The sequence below is a fragment of the Sinocyclocheilus anshuiensis genome, unplaced genomic scaffold (assembly GCF_001515605.1).
Source record: "Sinocyclocheilus anshuiensis isolate Anshui unplaced genomic scaffold, SAMN03320099.WGS_v1.1 scaffold997, whole genome shotgun sequence".
Classification (NCBI taxonomy): domain Eukaryota; kingdom Metazoa; phylum Chordata; class Actinopteri; order Cypriniformes; family Cyprinidae; genus Sinocyclocheilus; species Sinocyclocheilus anshuiensis.
The window spans coordinates 402,183-424,633 of NW_015555715.1; the positions used below are offsets into that span (position 1 = coordinate 402,183).

The following is a 22,451-nucleotide window of genomic DNA, read 5'->3' on the forward strand; positions in this document are numbered from 1 at the left end:
TGAAACGGTTCAGCATCAAAGAGTTAAAATAGTTAATTATTCTTGAAACATTTTCTCTCTCTTTGCACTCTTGATTGTATTAATTCACGGGCACCAGCAGATGGCGCCAGAACAACATCACCACAATCTCTGTTATAACGCTGCAGCGTGGCTTTTGTCTCTAGCGTTACTTTGAATCAATCACTGTCATTTGTATTAAAATGATAGTGATGCAGCATTTTTAATTCTACTCACTTTAATCGCTCGTGAATCAATTTCACCCTTCGACTGTCGTCTGGGATGATGTCTCATTCATATTTTCAAAAAGGGAAACGCCTATCTGTTGATGGCATCTTGGGTTTGTAACGCTGATCCTATTGCAGCTGATTTAAGGCGACTGCGCAGAGCAGAAGAGCCGCAGCAGTCTTCACACAGCACCAAGCAGCCACCATGGTCAAGACGAGAACACCCCAACTCACAATCTCCGCTGTCAAGAGAGGAATTATGTCTTCACCGTGAGGCACTTCTTATAAATGCAAACTGTATGATCAGCCTGGAAAATCTGGGACGACTTTCAGCTCTTGGCCTGAAAGGCAGTTGCGTTGCGCGTAGGATCCAAAAACTAGGCAACCGAGAACACTTGTATTCTTGTTTTGTTCGGAGAAAACCCCACATGATGAAATTTAAGCCCAATCAGACAAGGACCTATGACGGAGAGGGCTTCAAAAAACGAGCAGCTTGTCTGTGTTTCAAGAACGATCGGGAGGACGAGGTAAAGCTGAGAAAAGTGCAAACGTGCTTTGTGGTTTACATGTACTACCACTACTGTCGCCTACAGAGACGTCAGAAATAGATATTGCACGCCGTTTTTAAATTGTATTCCTTGTTACTATCTAATCGGCTATATATTTTATGATACAATGACTTATTCTTTTCATTAATGTAAGCCGAGTCGTTGGATGCTAGTGCTTATTCGGCAACACTTCACAATAAGGTCCCATGAATTAAACTTAGTTAATAACTATTCACCTGTTAGTTCATGTTAATTAATGTTAACAAGTGTATCTTAATCCAATAGTTAGTTATTAGTCACTAAGCAGTGACTAGTAACTCTTCCACTGCAACTTTGCCATTGAATTTTATACCTATCTGTGGTTCAGATATAAAACTCAACTATTAACTTCTGACCTACTCCAGTTTACTAGTAACTATTCAATAGTTAGTAGTATTTTTTCTAAGTCACTAATATATTCCAATAGTATGTATCTATTCCATTTATACTAGTGACTAGTATTTATCCCAGTTGTTACTTGTAACATTTCTTATTTCACTGTTGCTATTTAGTTACGGTTGCTATTTAAATGATATGTTATGACTAATCAAAATGGCTGTTCATGTATAGTTCAAATAATATACTAGTTAGATTAAAAAAAAATACATGCTGGTAGTACTATAAAAGCTGGAATACCAGTAACTAATAATGTAAAAAAAAATAAGGGCAACACTTTACAATAAGATTCCATTTGTTAACATTAGTTAACATGAACTAACAATGTTAATAAAACTAAACGCTTTTATTAATCTCAGTTAATTTTAATTTCAAGACTTAATAAATTTTTTAAAATCAAAAGTTGTATTTAATGGACTTGAGCTATCATGATCTATCATTAACTAACCCTAAGTAATGGGACCTTGTTGTAAAGTGTCACCAAAATAAGTAATGGTAACATAAACATAGATACTAGTATGTTTTAAGGACAGAATGTTAAAATGGCTTGCCATACTTCATCCTTTTTTAACTCCCTAAAGTAAATACGCACTGGACTACACCCAAGTGAAATCACAATGATAAGAGTCTTATCTAATTCATGATTCATGGCTAGAAATATATGACTGTGCATGGAAGACTAATGGCAGGTGTTATAAATGTAATCAATGAGATCAGCTCACTAAAAGCCAGCAGTGAGCTGTACTCCTGAGTAATGACAGCTGTCCACAACAGGTAGCAACTGACCTTCTGCTTAAGACATGATATCTCCTCCAGATCATAACTCGCAGCTTTACCCATTCTCCAGTTTAATATTTTCATGGTTTTTGCTGTTTAAGGTATTTGTGTACTGTTTTGTGTATACTGTTTTCATCTTTTTAAATGTACAGTATCAGACACTGCAGAATAGGATGTTATTTTCATAGAGATAATTTGATTGGTCTGCCACAGGTTTGCGAAGTATTTATTAAAAAGACAGACTCAGTTAAACTATATGTAGTTTTATATATGCTCTATTTAGTGCATACTTAACAAGGTTTTATGATTGTTTGGCAGAAGTTTGACATTTATACAACAAAATGTCTAAAGGATAGTTATAAAGATGATAAAAGATCACCTAAATCACCCAAAAATTAATCATTTGCATAATTTACTCACCCTCATGTATTTCTAAACCTGTATTACTTTAGAATGGAACACAAAAATAAAATCTCTTCTTCTGTTTGACCTGATTTAAGGTTCAAGAAAATTCTTAAAGAGCAGTTACTATCAAATTTATCACCTGTAACATTTTGTGACCTCCTCGAATGTAGGTTCTGCTTAGACTAAAAATACTGTCTATTATGAAATGTGTCAGTCACAGTCGAGGTGTTCTTGACTTCTGAGATGAGGGCTTGAGCTGATGTGGGTAGTGCACTCAGAAATAGCAGGAAAATGCTGTTGAATACACAAATACTCCCCCATAGATGTCTTCTTTTCCTTAAATTAACTTGAAATTGTTCAGACTACTATTTTTAATTACAAAGTTCTAAGCTGTCGAAGTTTGATTACATAAGACATGTTGAGGCATAGGAGCTTCAGACCCTGAATATTCGGCATTGCAACAGGTCCTGGTCTCCCAGGTCTCTCCTCCATGTGATTAGCACTGAGAGGGGGGAGGAAAGGAGGTAAGTTACACTATGTTCTGAGGCTCCAAGTGACCTATCAGCAGCAATTTATAGAACCAGAATGACAGCGCTCACTGTCCCCTGACAGATTCCTTTTCCCACTTTTTTTTTAATCCGTCTTTATCTTTCTAATTAATTCAACTGGTTGCAGTTTTGCTGTTTTTGATCCTCCTCTTTGGGAAGGATTGTACTTCTTTTTTGTGTATTTCTGTTTACTCCTGATCATTTTAATAGTTGAGTATAGGAACTCGCTCTACTGTGGACGTCAGTACATTCCTGTCATAGTGATAGTTAGCCGAGTACAAGCTACAACAAGGCACATCCTTGAGAAGTGCACTAGTGCAGTCCTTCAGCTCGTCTGCTGTTTGTTCTCTTGTCAAGACCTCACAAAGACCCATAATAATAATAGCTGAATTTTTACCTTTTTGCAAGAAAGTAAAAAAGGTATACTTGCTCGTGTAAATCTTGCCGCCATAATGGTCTGGCCTGTGTTTTGGGTGTTTGTGAATCGGTATCTGCATATCTGCAAATTAAAAGAGTATATATACACCATTGTTCAAAAGTTTGTGGTCAGTATGTCTTTTTGAAAGAAATGAGTGTTCTATTTTTTTTATTCAGCAAAGATGCATTAAATTGATCAACAGTGACAGTAAAGACCTTTATTTCTGTTTTAAATAGTGAAGATTGAAGATTGGAGTAGTGGCTGCTGAAAACTCAGCTTTGCCATCACATGAATAAATTACATTTTAAAATATATTAAAATAGAAAACAATTATTTTAAATTGTAAACGTATTTCACAGTTTTCCTGTTTTACTCTATTTTTGATCAAATAAATGCAGGCAGCCATGGTGAACATAAGAGACTTCTTTAAAAAACATAAGAAATCTTTCAGACCTCAAACTTTTAAACCGATTGTTTGTAATGGAATACTAACTTGCTACTTGCTCAGTATATAATGTGTGAATACTGCACAATATTTTTTAATACATAGTAAGTGAAAACGCATAATTCCAGTGTTGTATCAAAACTACATTTGTCGCACAACCTCATCGCAAGTGGCACTCAGTTATTTTTTTTTTTTTAATTGTTCCGAAAATCGCATTTTTGTTCCAATTTTGTATAGAAATGTCAAAAAATCTGGCAGTTTGATCAAATAGCGACTTGAAAAGTATGTTAATTATGCAAGTATTACTTCATCACTGGAAAGTTCAAAAGTTGAGTGCACTGAATTGTGGGATATAGTAGTGTTGGGCGATATGATAAATTTTCATATCGTCCTATCGTCAGCCTGTGAGACCGCCGATACACGATATTATAGTGCTAATTTATGTAATTATTTACTTAGTTTCATTGCGAGAAAGTGAACCAACTCCAGTGGAAGGCTAAAAACAGCCTAATGTTTTTAATGAGTGAATTTGGCAGCTACAGAAAACGAGCAAAGAACGTTACATTACCAAAGAACATCATCACAAGCTCAAGTCTAGCGTGAGTTTATGCACTTTAAAAACACTCCCGTTAAACTCAGTGAATCTACACTATATGAATAAATCTCTTATACTTACATCGCACGTACATCTGCACTTTGTTGTTTATAATGAGAGAATTCGCGAGTCAGAATTCAGTCAGCGCGCGCTGACCAACAGAACTCCGCTGTTTCAGTGATGACTCATCTGAACGCCTCTGATTGGCCATTGCATTCATAAGCTCAGCATAATCGTGTGTAATTGGTTAGAACTAGAGATTGCAATTTTCTTGGCCGATTCCGATTTCCGATTTTTTGTTAGTGTGATCTGCCGATACCGATTTTTGCCGATTCCGATTTTCTTTCTAAGAACTATAATTGACAGCATATACAAACAAAAATCTACTTTTCTTCAACGCAAAGTTTTATTTTAATAAAAAAACAAGTAAAAATTCAGTAATAAAATAAGAACACATAACAAATTGCAAACAACAGCACAAATAAATGCAATAGAATAAAGAGAGCTTTGAAACTAAGTTTTTCAGGTTAAGTAAGTTTTTATTCAGGTAAGAAATACTAATAAGCAACTTCTTGGACAAACCTTATCTAAGTTCTCATCTTGCCCACTGATCTACGTTCATCTTTATATAGATCAGTGAATTTGCCATTGTGATGTCATCTAGTGACATTTAGCTACCAGTTTTAGCTACTTTAAATTGAAAGCAGTTGGCAACACTGATTTTGGTATTTGTGGCTCACAAGCTGTTTGAGACTGAGCGCGCGTTTGTGCGCTCCACTAATATTGATCAGTTCTGGTGTAAGCGCGAAACCTGCGGGAATGACTAAAATAATGCGCAATACAAGCACTATTTAACCGGAGCGAATGAGACGTGTGTGAGAGAGAAGGGGTCGTCGGAGAGAAGAGAGCGAGAATGCGTGGCTGATGTTATTGCCTGTGCCGCTGGTAACAAAACGGATCGGCTCGGAATCGGAAAGTGAGACTGACCGGCCGATCACCGATCCGGGCCGATCATGAGGAAAATCGTCCGATTCCGATCCCTGGCCGATCGATCGGTGCATCTCTAGTTAGAACGGCAATACTGTAAAAACGCAGAAAAAGAAATATAATGCAACAAATAAGCCCTAATATTAATTAGATGGTATTACTAGCCTGATAATAATAATAATAATAATAATAATAATAATCGTCTTGCTATCGTCAAAGGCATCAGCCACATGCGATATCTCTGTCTATCGTCGATACACGATACTATCGTCTATCGGCACAACCCTAGGATATATAGTATTCCACACAGTGTGCTCTGTTGTATTCTATGTATGGAAAAAAAATGCATAGTGTCGTGTGCTACAGCAATAATAATTACGCTATTCCAAACATAGGCCATGATAAATCTGTGGGATTTTTTGCTCGATTTATGATTGAAACAGTGTTACAAAACATGACTTATTGACTTTTCATTGTGACTCTCTTGAGAGTGTGGTTTATATGGGTGTTTACAATCAGAAAGAATACTGCTGATACAGTGCTTCTGAAAAATGTGTTTGTGTTTTTGGTTTGTGCCACTGTCATTCTCTCGCCCACTTATGACTTGTATTGAATGTGGTGGCTTTGCTTGTTTTAGTCTTTGGATGGAGTTGTCCTAAACATAAGTAGATTTTATAACTTCAGCTATTGTTTAAGTATAGCGATCAGCAGTAATTTGAGAACCACATTCACCTCAGGGACTTTATTGCAGTTTTTGAATTGTCAAGCTGAGCAGACTGGTTCGATAACAATAATGGCAGAGTAGCACATGGAGTAGTCATAGCAACAATGTCCCGTTAAATGCGAACATGATACAGCGGACTGAACCTGAACAATGACCCTTAAAACAAACCAAAATGAAACAGCACAGATTTTAAGCCGTAAGGGTTTCCTCCTTTGGCTTGTGAGCTTTACCTTTCAAACTTGCAAATGAAGTGAAAGGTCTTGGTTACCAGATTTTGTATTGACATGCTGTTCTTCAAGTTAGTTATTTAGTAGCTTCTCTGGTACACTAGCACCTGGAAGTTCATGGGTTCGATTCCCAGGAACACACACGTGTCATTCCACTGTAAGAAGTTGCACAATATTTGTGAATCTTGTAATACTTTTTGTAATCTAGTCCACAAATCGATTCCCAGAGATTCCTGAAGCCTCACAAACAGCCCTGACCCTGATGCCTGTCGTGACTGGAAGACAGCCACTGTCTGCTGGTGCGAAAAGATTCACGCTCTCTTCGGTCGTGTTTATGACGATGGGCAACACGTGGCCCTCAGACTCATGCTGGGATTTAACATGCACTTCATCTTGAGTGTCAGTGGGACTCTGAACTGGGTCAGTGTGTCAGTAGATGCTCAGGACTATGAGTGATTTCCAGTAATAAAGCTAATTAATCCTTGTATTATGGGGGAAGAGACTGATTAAATTATCAGACATTAATTGTTTAGGGAATGTTATTCAGAAGAATGTGCTGTTTTTTATGGTAGAAGTCATAGAAATTGTTATCCATTTGTTTTGGCTTTCAGACAGTCCTTGATTCAGAATGTTTACTTTATCCTTGATTTTGAACGTCTCTAGCTGGTAGATTTCTCTATAAACTGTAAGGTTGTGTACCATTCAGAACTGGATTGAGAATGCTTTTAAATTCTAATTCAGTTTGAATTTGAATCAGGGATATTAAAGTTGAATAAAACTAAAACCACCAAAACATTTGTTGCTTGAAATATAAAAAACATTAACTGAAAATAAAACTGATGTTTTTTTAAACAAATGATAGTGAAAATGACAAAAACAAAATGACTAAAACTTAATAAAAATAAAATATAATAAAATATATTAATAAAAACTATAATAGTACTTCAGTGATACTAAAATAATTTTAAATGCGATAACAAAAAAGGATACTTGTAATTTGAATTTGATTTAGAATGGAATGCAAAATTTGACATTTTAAATAAAGAGTTGAATTTTTCATTTTTGAATTTACACATAAATGTTGTCATACATTATTTTTTTTTTTTATTAAATATTTATATATATTTATGTTTGAAATGCCAGCTGTAGGAATGACAGTTGTGGTCATTTTAATTTATTAATTTCATAATTTGTGTTTAATTTGTATATATTTTCTATCACAATTTATATACATTTTACGAATTTATATTTATTAATACCTTAACTTTTATGTTATGGATATGGTGGAAGAAATTTCCCAGAATGCTCTAATATACCCAATGTAATATATAATCAAAATATTCAAATTTTGATGTCAATTAATACTTTTGTAAAGATATTGAACTTAATTTAATATTACAGCCACACATGCTTTAATGTAGATAACACTTTGAAACAGTAGTGCTGCCAGTAGGTTTGTTATCCTTATGGCTTGGTTCTATTCATTTATCAGTTCCAAGGACGACTGAATCAAAAGAGTTATCAGAATAGTTTTTATGGCTATAAGTGGGTGGGGAATTTTGCTTGACATATCACAGCCTAATATTGACTGCTTACTGGAATGAAAGTGCACTAGAAGGTGAGCAACCTTAACGCTAATTGCCTCCTGCTTCCTATTATGATGCTGCATTTTTATGTTTTTATTTTTTAACAGCTCACTGAACCTGCATTAGCTGGCATATTGATTCTTAGGTTTTCCCAATCTAAGGCTATGACTGAGAAATGTGAAGGCTGAACCTGTGAGATTTCTCCACATCTCTCATGGTCACCTGGTCCAGTCGCAGCTGTTTTTGATCCCACAACTCATACCCCAAAGCAGAGCTTGACTCTCAGCAGACAGAATCTGTCACTATGGCTGAGGCAGCTGTTGCTGGTAGTTTATTTATAAGAAGTGATTCCACAGATATACGATTGCCTTCTAGAAGAGTGGTGGAGTGTGACTGCATTCGGTGAGAGTAATGCAGTGGAATCGCAGTAGCTCATTATGGAAGCAGAAATGCAGTTGTAATTAATATAGATTTCAGTGAAAAACATTGGATTTGCCCTATTAACATTTTTGTAAGTGATCAAACCTGTGATTGTCATCTGTCAGATCTAGCAGCCACCTAACAACCACCCAGAAAACCCTAGCAACTTTTTAGCACCTTAAAGGAATCGTTCCCCTTACGAAAAATAAGTTTATTCAAGTGTGCTATTAGTATACTTCTTTTAAACTAAAAAAATAGGAAAATATACTTTTAGTCTACTTTTTATGTACTTCTCAGAAATGGGCTTTATGTACTTCTCAGAAATATATTTAAATTACATTTAAGTATACTTGACTTATAGCCTACTTAGAAAAAGTCTAAATATATTTTGGCTATACTTGTGTTCCTAGAATCCGTGTTTTCATTGTTATACTGTAGAGGGCACTAGTACACATTTTCTGTACAGAATTTCCAAAAAACACAAGTGAAGAAGAAACCAAAACAACAGATGCTTCCACATTGTAATCTAACACGGTAATCAGACATAAAACAGCATCAAAACTGTGTAAAGTTGATGTAATGTCGACCAATGAAGAGGTAATTTGGGGTGAAGCTTTGGGGTGTTGATCGACTCTATCTACGTTTTGATTATCGTTCTGAATCCAATGCATAGTCTTTTTTTCAGCTTTTATACTTCAAAGTGTACTAAAAATGCTACTACAAGTATTTAATTAGAAAACTCAGTATTCATATAAGTTCACTTTTAGTATAGTTGTAGTACAAGCTAAAAATGTTGTAAACTAGTTGTGTACTTAAAGGTTACTACTGTTATACTTAAAGTATACTTAAAAGTATACTTTTATATTCTAGAAAGTGGGCCAATTTAGTCCCAAGGAGTATTGAAATAGTACACTTACAAGTATACTACTAGTACACTGATATTTGTATACTTGCTACATAAAGTATACTTAAAAATATACTTGAACTTTACTTAAGTATACTTAATAACATAAACTTGAAGTATACTACTTTTTGGTAAGGGTCACCCCAAAATGAAAATTTGCTGTTAATTTACTCACCCTCAGACTAGCCAAGAACAGTAGATTTTTAGCTAAAAACCGTGATGGTCCTTAGTAATTCATAATGCAAGTCAACAGCTGCCGACACTTTGAGAGTAAAAAAAAAAGCATTCAGACAACACAAAATTAATACCAGTGGCTCCTGATGATATATTGAAGCGAAACAATCAGTCGGTGCAAGAAAATGAACATTATTTACAACATTATTACCTGTAAACCATAGCCTCAGGCAAACGGAGAAGTCTGATTCTTTTCTTTGAACTGGTTATTTTGGACAGTTTGTTTCAGTGAACTGGTTCAAATAACTGATTCACACAATGATGTAAAGTATACACAGTTATATTATTAAAGCACCCAATAACCATCTCTTTAAATGGTTTTGGACCGCATTGACTTTCATTGTATGAACAGAAACAGTTCTTCAAAATGTCTTCTTTTGTGTTCCACAGAAACAAAGTCATACAGTAAATGATGTCAGAAATTTCATGGTTTTGGTTGTACTATCACTTTAAATTAAATTAAATTTCCACAGTACATGTTGAGGCCAACATTAGAGTGCCAGGAAGGTTTATCAGATGGATGGTATTTTTGCAGATTGATGTACTGTGAGCAGTATCAGGTTAGACTAGTTATGTAATCAAGATGTTCTAGTGTTGATGAGCATTTGGATTTGGAATATCTGACTAAGCTCTGTTTGCGAATATGTGTATGGCAGGTTTTGCTTGTTAGCAGCAGTCGACATCCAGATCAGTGGATCGTTCCAGGAGGAGGGATGGAGCCAGAAGAGGAGCCTGGAGGAGCTGCGGTTCGAGAGGTCTATGAGGAGGTGAGCTCTGTTCTCAAAAAGCTTCTTCAGATAGAGGAGTTCTGAGAGATTTGAATGAACCTCCAAGACTCAACATTGTTATTGAATACCTTGTTAATCATAGTTATATATATTTTTTTGCAGATGAGTTTAATGAATTACCATGCAGGGCTCCAGACTGCATCTAAAAAGGTTGCATTTGTGACCAAAAATCTCTTAAATATAAAGACTTTTATAATGTTATGAAAGACTTTGAATAAATGCAGTTCTTTTAAATATTATATTTATCAAAGAATGAAAAAAAAAAAAAAACAGTTTCCAGCTGAAAATTCAGCTTTGCCATCACAGGAATAAATTACATTTTACAAATATAACAAAATAGAAGACAGTTATTTAAATTGTAATATTATTTTGCAACTTTACTATTTGTTCTGTATTTTTATCAACTAAATTCGGCCTTGGTGTGCTTATGCGGAAACATAAACAAATTTTTACTCCAGTGTTTTTAAATAAAACATGCAAGTTAGCAAGAACTATTAATATGTCTTAAATGTTTTAGTGATTTGGCAAGAATCACAAATTATCTGTTGATCTCTGTGTTATGTATTTATGAGTGTAAAATGTCTTCTCTTCACTAGTTTACTGAGGGGGGTTGCGTCACCAGGTGGTCTGTAGGGTAATGATGGTCCCTCAGGCTTTTGAGGGGCTGTCAGTGGTTCCAGGGTCCTAAATGAGGCCTCACTGGACTGTAGTGCTGTGTGTTTACTTTACCAGCATAGAGACCTTGCTCAAGTTTAAGTGAGTTATGAGTTGCAGCTGTCCCATATCTTGTCACCAGGATTTTTTTGCTTTGCACCATGCATACTGCTTATTGCATACTTAGCAGTATATACTATATGCTGCATACTATTTTTAAAAAAGTAATATGTGACACTGTATAGCAAGTTGCAACCATTTGCGGAAAAATGTCTTAAACGTAGTCAAATAATGACTCATAATGACTAAAATATTACGTAATATTAAAGGGATAGTTCACCCAAAAATGAAAATTCTGTCATCATTTACTCGCCCTCATGTCGTTCCAAACCTGTATGAGTTGCTTTCTTATGTTGAACATAAAAGAAGATATTTTGAAGATTGCTGGTAATCAAACAGTTGGTGGTTGCCATTGACTTCCATAGTAGGAAAAAAAATACTATGGAAGTCAATGGCAACCACTAACTGTTTGATTACCAGCAATATTCAAAATATCTTATTTTATGTTCAACATAAGAAAGCAACTCATACAGGTTTGGAACGACATGAGGGTGAGTAAATGATGACAGAATTTTAATTTTTGGTTGAATTATCCCTTTAAAGGTATAGTTTATCCAAAAATGAGAATTCTATCAAATTCAAAATTCGTCATGCTTTTCTAAACCTATATGACTTTCTTTCTTTTGTGGAATATAAAAGAAGATATTTTGAAAAATGAAAGTCCATGGGGTCGAATGTTTTGGACCCTACTGATTTTCAATTTACAGACAAAAACAGTTGTTTTTAATATTTGGGTGAACTATCCATTTAATATTAAAAACTCACTCATCTATATTCATCTGTTTAAATGTGATTTATGCAATTAAATTATCCATTAAAATGCCATTGAATTCTCTCATCCACACTGCATTCCATTCAGTTTTGCCAACACCTTTGATTCAACTGTTACAGATATCGGAATGAGAGCAATGGTCATGTGATACCTGCAGCACCCTGTAGATTCCTCAGTCGTCATTCACAATATGCGCATGAGCCCATTTTCTGTCATCTTCAATTTAAGAGGCTTCGCTAAATGAATCTTTTCATGTCTACCTCAGCTAATGGTTATGTTGTTCGTTTCAAGGATGGGCTGTGTCATGACATTGAAGGGCCATCGTAGAGGTTGCCAAGAGGGTCATTTGTTGACAGCTGTGAAGCATTGCAGCGACATTTAGAAACTGTGTTCTGTTACCGTTGGCCTCGTCCGTCTGAAATGTACATGTCCCAGAGGTTCAAGAGTCACGATGTTTGGACACTTGCGGTTGCCCAATTTGAATGCAGCATAATTACTGCAGTCAGTGTGTTTTTTTTTATTGAAATTAATTATGGTGCCCCAAACTAATAGTGACATTTACAGCAGAGCTAGACATGCTATCTGCTAATAAAATAAATCAGCCCGGTTGTGAGGCTTTTACATGTTCTTTTAACATGTTGAATTCAACTCAATCATTTCAAATCGGATGGTACAGGTTTTAAATTTCAGTTAACTGAAGCATAATTGCATAACACTAAGAAACTTGCACATCTAAGCCATATTTTGCCTATTTTTTTTTCAATTTTATCCTTCATGCATAAGACTGTATTTTTACTTCGAGGGATTTATATGTTACATAATGGTTTAAAAGGTGTAACTCAAGCCATTCGAGTGTTAAAGAGACCCTGGAGGAGACCATAAACTTGTCTGTGAATTATGGCATGCTGCTGGCTATGGCAACACTCATGGGACCCAAACTACTTCCCCCAGGGGCTTTGCCAGGGGTGGGATGTCCCAAAGATTTTGGCATTTTTAAAACAGACTGCTTGTAAGGAGAAAAAAGGATTAGTTCACTTCCAGAATAAAAATGTCCTAAAAATTTTCTCACCCCCATGTCATCCAAGATGTTGATGTCTTTCTTTCGTCAGTCGCAAAGAAATTAAGGTTTTTGAGGAAAACATTCCAGGATTTTTCTCCATGTAATGGACTTCAATGGGCTGAAGCTCCAAATTGCAGTTTCAGTGCAGCTTCAAAGGGCTCTACACGATACCAGCTGAGGAATAAGGGTCTTATCTAGCAAAACGATCTGTCATTTTCTTAAAAAAAATAAAAATGATATACTTTTTAACCACAAATGCTCGTCTTGCACTAGCTCCACTTCACACATTACGTAGTCACGTTGGAAAGGTCATGCATAATATAGGCGGAAGTACCGACCCAGTGTTTACAAAGCAAACATGCAAAGAAAGTCAAATGCCCTTTACAAAAAAAGGTAAAACAACGATGTCAGACGATTTTGAAGTTGGAGGAGAAAATGAGATGGAGCTATTGCAAGACGTGCATTTGTGGTTAAATAGTATATACATTTTTATTTAATTTTTTTTAGAAAATGGCTGATCGTTATACTAGATAAGACCTAGGACTGCACGATTATGACAAAAATCATAATTGTCGATTATTCCCTTGAAATTGTAATTGCGATTATTAATTACGATTATCCCAATTTACATTGAATGATGTTTATACCATTGTTTAATGCAACTGCATGCCGTATTTTTATATGAAAATAAAAAAGCTGAAAACACTCTAACTGAAAAACTTTTAGTGCTTTTCTATAGTATTAAGCCTCAAATGTCAACTATACATCGGATTGGTTTTTTCTTTAAACTATAAAAAAGTAAAAATATGAATTGTATTATAATACTAAAACTAAAATTAAAATAATGGGGAAAAACCCTTAAGATAACATGTAGAAAGAAAAAAACGCATCTTAAGCACGCAGAATAACATAAGTGGACTTTGAACGATTAATTGCTTAATTAATTGATTAATTGTGGCATCCATAATTGTAGTTACGGGAAGTCGGGAAGTCGTGGCCTAATGGTTAGAGAGTTGGACTCTGAACCCAAAGGTTGCAGGTTCGAGTCTCATACCGGCAGGGATTGTAGGTGGGGGAGTGAATGTACAGCGCTCTCTCCCACCTTCAATACCACGACCGAACCCCCAACTGCTCCCCGGGCGCCGCAGCATAAATGGCTGCCCACTGCTCTGGGCGTGTGTTCACGGTGTGTGTGTGTTCACTGCTGTGTGTGTGCACTTTGGATGGGTTAAATGCAGAGCAGTAATTCCAAGTATGGGTCACCATACTTGGCCACATGTCACGTCACTTTCACTTTCACTTTTCACTTTCACTTAATCGCGATTAGAAATTCGATTAATTGTGCAGCCCTAATAAGACCCTTATTCCTCGGCTGGGATCGTGTAGAGCCCTTTGAAGCTGCATTGAAATGGCAATTTGGACCTTCGACCCGTTTGCCACCATTGAAGTCCATTATATGGAGAAAAATTCTGGAAAGTTTCCCCCCAAAACCTTAATTTCTTTGCGATAAAAAAAACAGAAAGACATGAACATCTTGGATGACATGGGGGTGAGTAAGTTATCAGGACATTTTTATTCTGAAGGTGAACTAATACTTTAAGGATAACCTAAAAAATTGGTTACTTGTGTCATGTTAAATTAATGTAGACTGGCCAAAACTGTGGAGCGGACATAAAAATTACATTTGACCTCATGAAATGTTTCAATTTGGTCCTTTTCCAGCTGATAGAATGAAAGTTGCTGTTTGCTTTTAGGGTTTGTCTAGAGAGCAATGCACATGTCGGGTGACCGTGTCAGATGAGGATACACAGATGACAGAAACACACTCGGGGCATTTTAAATAGACAAAATTTGTCATAGTCCCTGAAATCACCCCTGTTGTTTGTCAGTTCCAATTGTGAGCAGTCGTATCAACCCAATTTGCGGGGTAAGCTAAGGCTAGTCGGGGCGTTTTGCATCGTTTAAATGAAGACATGATGTTCTCTTGTGAGCATTATGTTGTCCGGGAATCTCCTGTGTTGTGGAAACATGCAGCTCAGGTCTCCCGGATCATTGAGCCTGGGCTAATGTTTTGGCCTGATGTGTCAGCATCGGCTGGTAGGGTTACAGAAATTTGGTGTGTTCATCTTCTTGTTAAGCTGCTGTTAACACTGATAGACACATGCTGCAGCTTATGTCATAGCTGAAGTCATTTCCTTTTTAAAGTGCCTTAAGCCCAACAAGCATCATTTATATATTTTGATGTTAGTGTGGCCTGTTAGAGGGAACAGAATTTGAGTGTTTTTGTTAGTTAATTCCATAATATATTCTGTATGGTTTACAGTTTGGGGCCTCAACCATTTTTAAAACCGAAAAGGCTGGTGGGTTGGGATGAATATGCTCTCAAATGCTTTTTCTGTGTCTGTTCCTGCTTAAACAGGCTGGTGTGAGGGGCACCCTTGGCAGGCTTCTGGGGGTGTTTGAGGTAAGACTGCCAAACTGCCTTGTATAAAGTAAGACGTTACTTCAGCTTGTCTTAGCACGCCACTGATACTTAAATAAACAAGACTTTATTTCATAAACATTCATAAATATCATATCTTCACACCTTCTCAATGCATGCTTTATTGCGTTTCACACATTGTGTAGCCATGAGATAATTTTATATTTCTCATTCTGTACAGCAGAACCAGGACAGCAAGCATCGGACCTATGTGTATGTGCTTACTGTTACAGAGACACTGGAAGACTGGGAGGACTCAGTCAATATTGGTGAGTTCATGTTGCCTTCTGTGTGAATGATTTAGTTCAATGTTTCTGTATTTGACATTGAGAGCATAGGTCGTAATTTAGATATTTTTTTAGATGGAAAAATGTGGTTTTACAAATGCTAGAAACATGGTTTTCAAAGGAAAGATTGCTATCAAATAGCACACCTAGGTTCCTAACTGATCAATGGCTCAAATGTGATTCATATTTACTAAAAACCAGCTCAAAAGTGTCATTTACTTTTGAATCGGATCACACTAGTTGCACTGTATGATTTTGACTCACTAAAAAGAACCGACTCAAAAGAGTCATTCATTCAGGAATCAGACTTCACTGATTGTCCTGTGTGTTTCGTGCTGTAGATTCGATTCAAATACTCAGTTTCCACAAAAATATCAAGCAGCACAACTGTTTTCAACATTAATAATAATAAGAAGAAATCTTTCTGAAGAAGCAAATCAGCATATTAGAGTGATTTCTGAATGGACTGGACTGAATGGCAGATTTGCCATCACATGAATAATTTACCTTTTAAAATATTTTAAAAATAGAAAAAGAGTTATTTTAATTTGTGATAATATTTCACAATATTACTGTTCTTACTGTATTTTGATCAAATAAATGCAGATTTGGTGAACATAAAAGACTTCTAATAACAAAAAAAAACAAGAGACAAACTACAAGGTTAAAAAAAAAGTTTACTAACTTTTTGGTTTTATTTTGTGGAACACAAAGGAAGTAATATTGCAGAATTTCTAGAGAACTTTTCATCATGATGACTACAGTGATAAAATCACCATAAAAGTAGTCTGACTTGTGTGTGATATTACAGTTCTTCTGAAGCCATATAATAGATTGTATAATAGATTGGTGTGAAGAACAGACCAGAAATAGTCTGAAAAAGTTATTCAATAAAAACCCTTCTCTCTGTCATCGTTCTCAAATCTCAAAGTGACCTCTTCCCAAGTCTGCAGGAAATCAACAGGGGACTTTATTTGTGTGCAAACAGCTTAGTCTGGTAACAGGACAGAATTTAGATCGCTTTAGACAAGCTTATCATAACCAGCTCATTTCTTTTCCTAAGACACAACTGCTGATCTGTAAGCAGTTGCAAATATGGGGATTTATATAACTATTTTACAAAGCTGTTACGGATAAGGACCAGGTATGTGGATTAGCCACTTAAAACCTTTTACTTACTGAATTTTTGTTGTCAGGAAGGATACACAATAATAACATTTGCCCACAGACAGCGCAATTCAAAACTTGCACTATTTGTAGATGGCGAGGAAAGAAAAAAACTGGTAATCCTTCACTCCCAGCAGCCATATAAATAGACAGAAGTTTGTTCACAGGGAGGCGTGTTGTTAGCAGGGGCACAGTTGTTTTCCAGTTAGCGTCACTACACTCCCCTATCACTGGCCTTGCTCTGCCTGTACCATAGTTTCGGCTGCCAAATAGGGCATCATAACCTCAATACACAGAGAGGAAACGGGTTTACTCGATACAGAGCTGAGTAGCAAATGCAAAAAAGGTCAATAGTCTCAAAGTAATGACCGTTAACCTTCCTGCATATATGACATATATAAAAATACTTAAGGTGAATGTTTAAGTTTCAGCACTTTGTGAGAGACCGTTTTCAGGACTATAAATACAGTGGAATGTTTGTCAGCCAGATAGTTGGGCAGCCAAACGTCTGACAAGTTCACAGTGAAGTTGATCTTTTGTACCGTATTTAAAATAAAGCTATACATTTTTAAACCCAGGCAACAAGTGTAGTTAATAGCAGTATGTCAGAATTAAATGAAACTCTTGTGAATACAAAATTTATTAATTTTCAGTCACCTCAGGCAATGGACAAATGTAATTACACTCTTAAAAATAAAGGTTCCAAAAGGGGGTTTTGTAGCAATGCAATAGAAGAACCGTTTTAGCTTGTCTAAAGAATCTTTCTTTCTTAAAGGTATAGTTCACCCAAAAATTTGAATTTGTTGAAAGTTTACTCACCCTCAGACCATCCAAGATGTACAGGTGCATCTCAATAAATTAGAATGTCGTGGAAAAGTTCATTTATTGCAGTAATTCAACTCAAATTGTGAAACTCGTGTATTAAATAAATTCAGTGCACACAGACTGAAGTAGTTTAAGTCTTTGGTTCTTTTAATTGTGATGATTTTGGCTCACATTTAACAAAAACCCACCAATTCACTATCTCAACAAATTAGAATATGGTGACATGCCAATCAGCTAATCAACTCAAAACACCTGCAAAGGTTTCCTGAGCCTTCAAAATGGTCTCTCAGTTTGGTTCACTAGGCTACACAATCATGGGGAAGACTGCTGATCTGACAGTTGTCCAGAAGACAATCATTGACACCCTTCACAAGGATGCACCTGTAGATGAGTTTGTTTCTTCATCAGATTTGGAGAAATTTTGCATTGCATCATTTGATCACCAAAGAATACTCTGCAGTGAATGGGTGCCGTCAGAATGAGAGTCCAAACAGCTGATAAAAACATCACAATGTTCCACCAGTCTTGTGAAGTGAAAAAGTCCATCCCCTGTTGTCCTCTCACATCAAAATCCAATGACCCATTTGTTCAGAACTGTTTTTAACTGTTTTCACTTATAGATCTGTGCATATTTCTCTCCTTATTCAGACGAGATTACTTTTTCACTGGAGAAATCAATATTATTGATAGAGGACTTGTATTATAGCAGAAAGCAACATTTTGAAGTTGAAAGCATCTTAATGATGGATTTGTTTTTACAAACACGCAGCTTTTCACTTCACTAGGCGTTAATTGATGGTTATGATGCTTTTATCAGCTGTTTGAACTCTCATTCTGATGGCACCCATTCACTGCAGAGGATCCAATGTGCAATGAAAACGTTCCATGGATGTTAAAGGTTCTTCATGGAACCATCGATGCCAATATTAAGGAGCCTTTATTTTTAAAGGGGTCATATGATGCTGCTAAAAAGAACATTATTCTGTTGTTTATGCAGTCAAATAGTTTGTATTGGTTTCAGTGTTGCAAGATGTTATTAAAAATATAACATGTATTGCAGGTCGGAAGCGGAAATGGTTCAAGATCGAAGAGGCGATCCGGGTGCTACAGTGCCACAAACCTGTCCACGCTGAATATCTCCGCAAACTCACTCCTCACTGCGGCCCTACGAACGGCAACACTCAGGAGCCTGCGAACACGGTTGACAACGCCCCCCTCCATCAGACAGCCTCACATGACTGTGGACTGCCCCGTTTGCACAGATAGAACTGCCACCAGAGGGCATCGATGCAAGGGAAACTTGGACTGGACTGGGAAAGACAGTTATGCATGTATAATTTCAATGTTTACTATTTGAAACTATTTTTTAAGTGTAGAAACCAAAGGCTTGTTGTGAAATGCCTGCAAGTTTCTGGGTCAATATGAACAAGGAGAGTTATTTTCATAACTTTTCATTTGTAAACGTGCATTTCAAGCCAAACAAGGTGAGGATATTTGAAGAACGTGATGTTAAGTATTAAGCGCAGATTGATGGAGACGCTTGCTGTGATGGACATTTTGGAAATATTATTTTACAGATGGCTTTAGGTGGAGGAAGACAATAATGGATGTGCCAAGGTTTGATTGTTTTTTTAGAAAGGATATCTAGGATTGTCTTTTGAAATGCTCTCTATTTATATCTAATAGATAACTAGGCATATTTAGGTATTGGGTATATAAAAATTCTTGATGAACCAAATAAGAAAAAGAAAATCATGAATTATAGAATATGTAAATAGTCTAAAAGAATATTTGGGCTGCTTTCGATTATTTTAGATGCCTTCATCACAGAAATCTACCTGTAATATAGGTTTAACATGCTGTGAAGTTGAAGGTCTTTTCACAGTTTGGTCTTAAATGTGAATTTGCCACATTAAATGGTGCAATCTGATCGCTCTTCTTTCTTTTTGCACAAAAAGGTCTAATTTTCCATCTCCTGTAAGGCGGAAGAACTACTTTTGAGCCACTGTCTCTTTAAGACAAGATGGCATTTGGTAAAATGTGAACAAAAGAAAAATATGTTTCTGGTGTCAATGGTCCGTGAAAGACTATGGAATATTATGCTGATTATATATTGCCTGAAGCGATATTCTGAATATTTCAGAAAAAGCGAAGGCAAACGCCCAATGTTAACCCTAATCTATCTCGTCAAACCAGGGTTTTCAAAAGGCCCCAGAAGTGCAATATACATGTATTGTGCATATACTAACAATTCACACATCAAAAAATCAATCTTTAAATAGCTGAGGAGGAATTTTATTTAATTTTGCATACTATTTTGTTCCACTGGGGCCTTTGCAATCTTCCATAATAATTTTTTGTCAGTGAACTTAATGTGGAATTCACTGAATGAGATGGAATATATTGCCAAACTGTTTCATTAAGACTGTAAATGGTAAACAAGCATACTTATCTTTCCTCAGAGGGAAGATTGCATGTTAGGTTGTAAATATGTTTTAATATTAAAAATGTCAGATTCTGCCTAAGTAGTTTATTTAGTATTTGAAGTCTCACAGTTTGTTTTAGACAGGATTAAAGGATTGCACTGCTAAAAACACAGGCACCTCAGCTCTTTACTTGTTGATCAGTGAGGCTTAATGAACACTGTTAAAATGCCTCCTATGTGATTTGAAAGAAGTGACAAAAATGTTTTTACCTGTCTTTGGAAAATCAGAAATACCCTGAAAACCTTTAAACAAAATAAACTCATCTCTGTGTTGTAAAGTTGGGAATGATCTCTGTAAATGGTGTTGATTGGGGTTACAGGTGGAATGATACGCTCAACCCACTGGGGTAACTACCAGTTGGGATGTTAAATGTGATTTGTGATGATTAACCTGTCATATAATGATATATAAACTCAAAAACATGGTTGAAAGAGAGATTTGGCAGCACATGATAACATAATCAGAAAACACCTTTTAAAAAGCTCCAGAGAAAAAGCTAAGGATGTTCTTGGAAAGTCATGTGGCAAGTGCTCTCCTGGAGGCATAGTAAAAAGTATGAGTTTATTATGAGGTTGCAAAAACATAGCATGTATATTTGTGTTCTTTTTAAAAACCACAGGCTATTTTTTCTGGATTGTTTTTTTTTTCTTTCCAAATGTAAACATCTTTATCCTTCCTATAAATATGCTGTAAAAAAAAAGTTTCTAGGTGGGTGAAAGTGAGTTTGGGAACCCCTATCAAAATGCATTAACAGAGCAGCATATGTTTGTATATATCAGTAAAATTTGCACCAAAAAGGCACATAACGTGTAGATAACAACCATTCATTAATCAAAAATACAAATATTACAAAAGGTGCTGTAGCCCTCAGTCTCCTTGATAAAATGAATGAAATTTGGCTTGGACCCTGACCATGAGTTCTTGTGTATGTGGAATTGTCCCAGAATAATAAAAACAAAACACACGAATAATCAATATCTAAATAGAATCGAGTGAGACGACCCATACTCTCAAACAACTTATATATTGGTATATGTTTGACCATTTCTGCATTTCAAAGCTTCAAAAATGTTGTTCTGTCATCCTGGGACCAAGGCATAGCGGACATTATATTTTAGTAAATTTCTCTGAGACCCTACATGCCACAGTTTTATGGATGTCCTGAACAGAGCACATTCAGGGGCGTTTTTTTAGAGATATCAAATGTTTGGAGGTTTGATCATAAACACTCCCTCTCCTTGGTCTTTAATTATGACTGACATTGACAGAATGATCAAATTTAGCACTCTTAGGGAAATATGATAATGCTTCGTAACTGTCGTTTAAATCTGGATAATTTTGTAATTGTTTGTTGTAAATAAACTTCTCAGAAAAATGTTATGGGATTTCAAATCGGAATATGACTTTTTGTTATGAAACAGGGCATAAATTTCATTCATGTCTTCTGTAGAGGACACCAGGACAAACATCATGTTAATCAGGCATTTTGGGGAGACACAAGTCAACATATTTTAAAAAAATGTTTGTTCTCAATATGTTTCAGAATTGTTTTTTTCTGGTTCTCAGGAGGCTATTCGAAATGCTTCATGGGATGCGTAGTTCATGGCCTCATACCTTACTATTGTATACTTCTCTGGTTTTCGAATACTTGTTTACTTCAAAATAATGTTTGTAATGTTGTGTTTAATCTCAGAGCTGAATGGCAATTGTTTATGACACTGAACATAATTTTACTGAGGATTTTTTTTAAAATCCTGATTGAAAAACAAATGAATGGGGAAAATACTTCCGGAATCATGGCAAAAAAGTGGGCAGTCACTGCTGCGCTCGTCAACAGGGAAATAAATTATAGATATATATTCCTATGAAAATATGAGATATTCTTAAAATGTTGCCAAGTTATTACTCCCATTATTACACTTCTTATTCATTATGGTTTGCCCCAAGAACACATTCAAATACAAATTAGATACAATGTATAGATATACGCATATTGCATAAAATAAAATAGTATATCAAATCATTCTGTTATATCTTTCATAACATAGATGAGAATCATCTTTGTACAAAGTTTGGTTAAAAATAGCCTGAAACCTAACAACTGATTGGTGAATAAAAAATAAAACATTGTTTTTGACTATATACATGCCTTTTAATGTCTATTTATCTTTTTGAATAACTTAGACCTGGCGTCCTCTACAAAGGATATAGAATAAACTATGAATAAAATCAAAGACTATAAAATATATTTTTTTCAAAAATGCTTTTTCTCCATTTGTTTCTTATGCTCCAACCAATGTAATGACAAAAAAAAAAAAAATAAAAAAAAAATA

The 22,451-nt window shown here is 35.7% G+C and overlaps 1 protein-coding gene across 2 annotated transcripts; it reads left to right on the forward strand.

The window, feature by feature from the left end:
* Nucleotides 1–172: 172 nt before the first annotated feature.
* Nucleotides 173–21,254, forward strand: LOC107672310 (diphosphoinositol polyphosphate phosphohydrolase 3-beta-like). 2 transcript variants are annotated; one of them, XM_016465450.1, is made up of 5 exons: nucleotides 173–751; nucleotides 10,134–10,244; nucleotides 15,291–15,335; nucleotides 15,535–15,622; nucleotides 18,693–21,254. In XM_016465450.1, the coding sequence occupies exons 1-5, from the start codon at nucleotides 326–328 to the stop codon at nucleotides 18,896–18,898; spliced, it is 876 nt and encodes a 291-aa protein (XP_016320936.1). In that variant the 5' UTR covers nucleotides 173–325; the 3' UTR covers nucleotides 18,899–21,254. The 2 variants fall into 2 exon arrangements, with proteins under 2 accessions (XP_016320936.1, XP_016320937.1); XM_016465451.1 differs by having other exon boundaries at nucleotides 15,538–15,622.
* The last annotated feature ends 1,197 nt before the right edge of the window (nucleotides 21,255–22,451 follow it).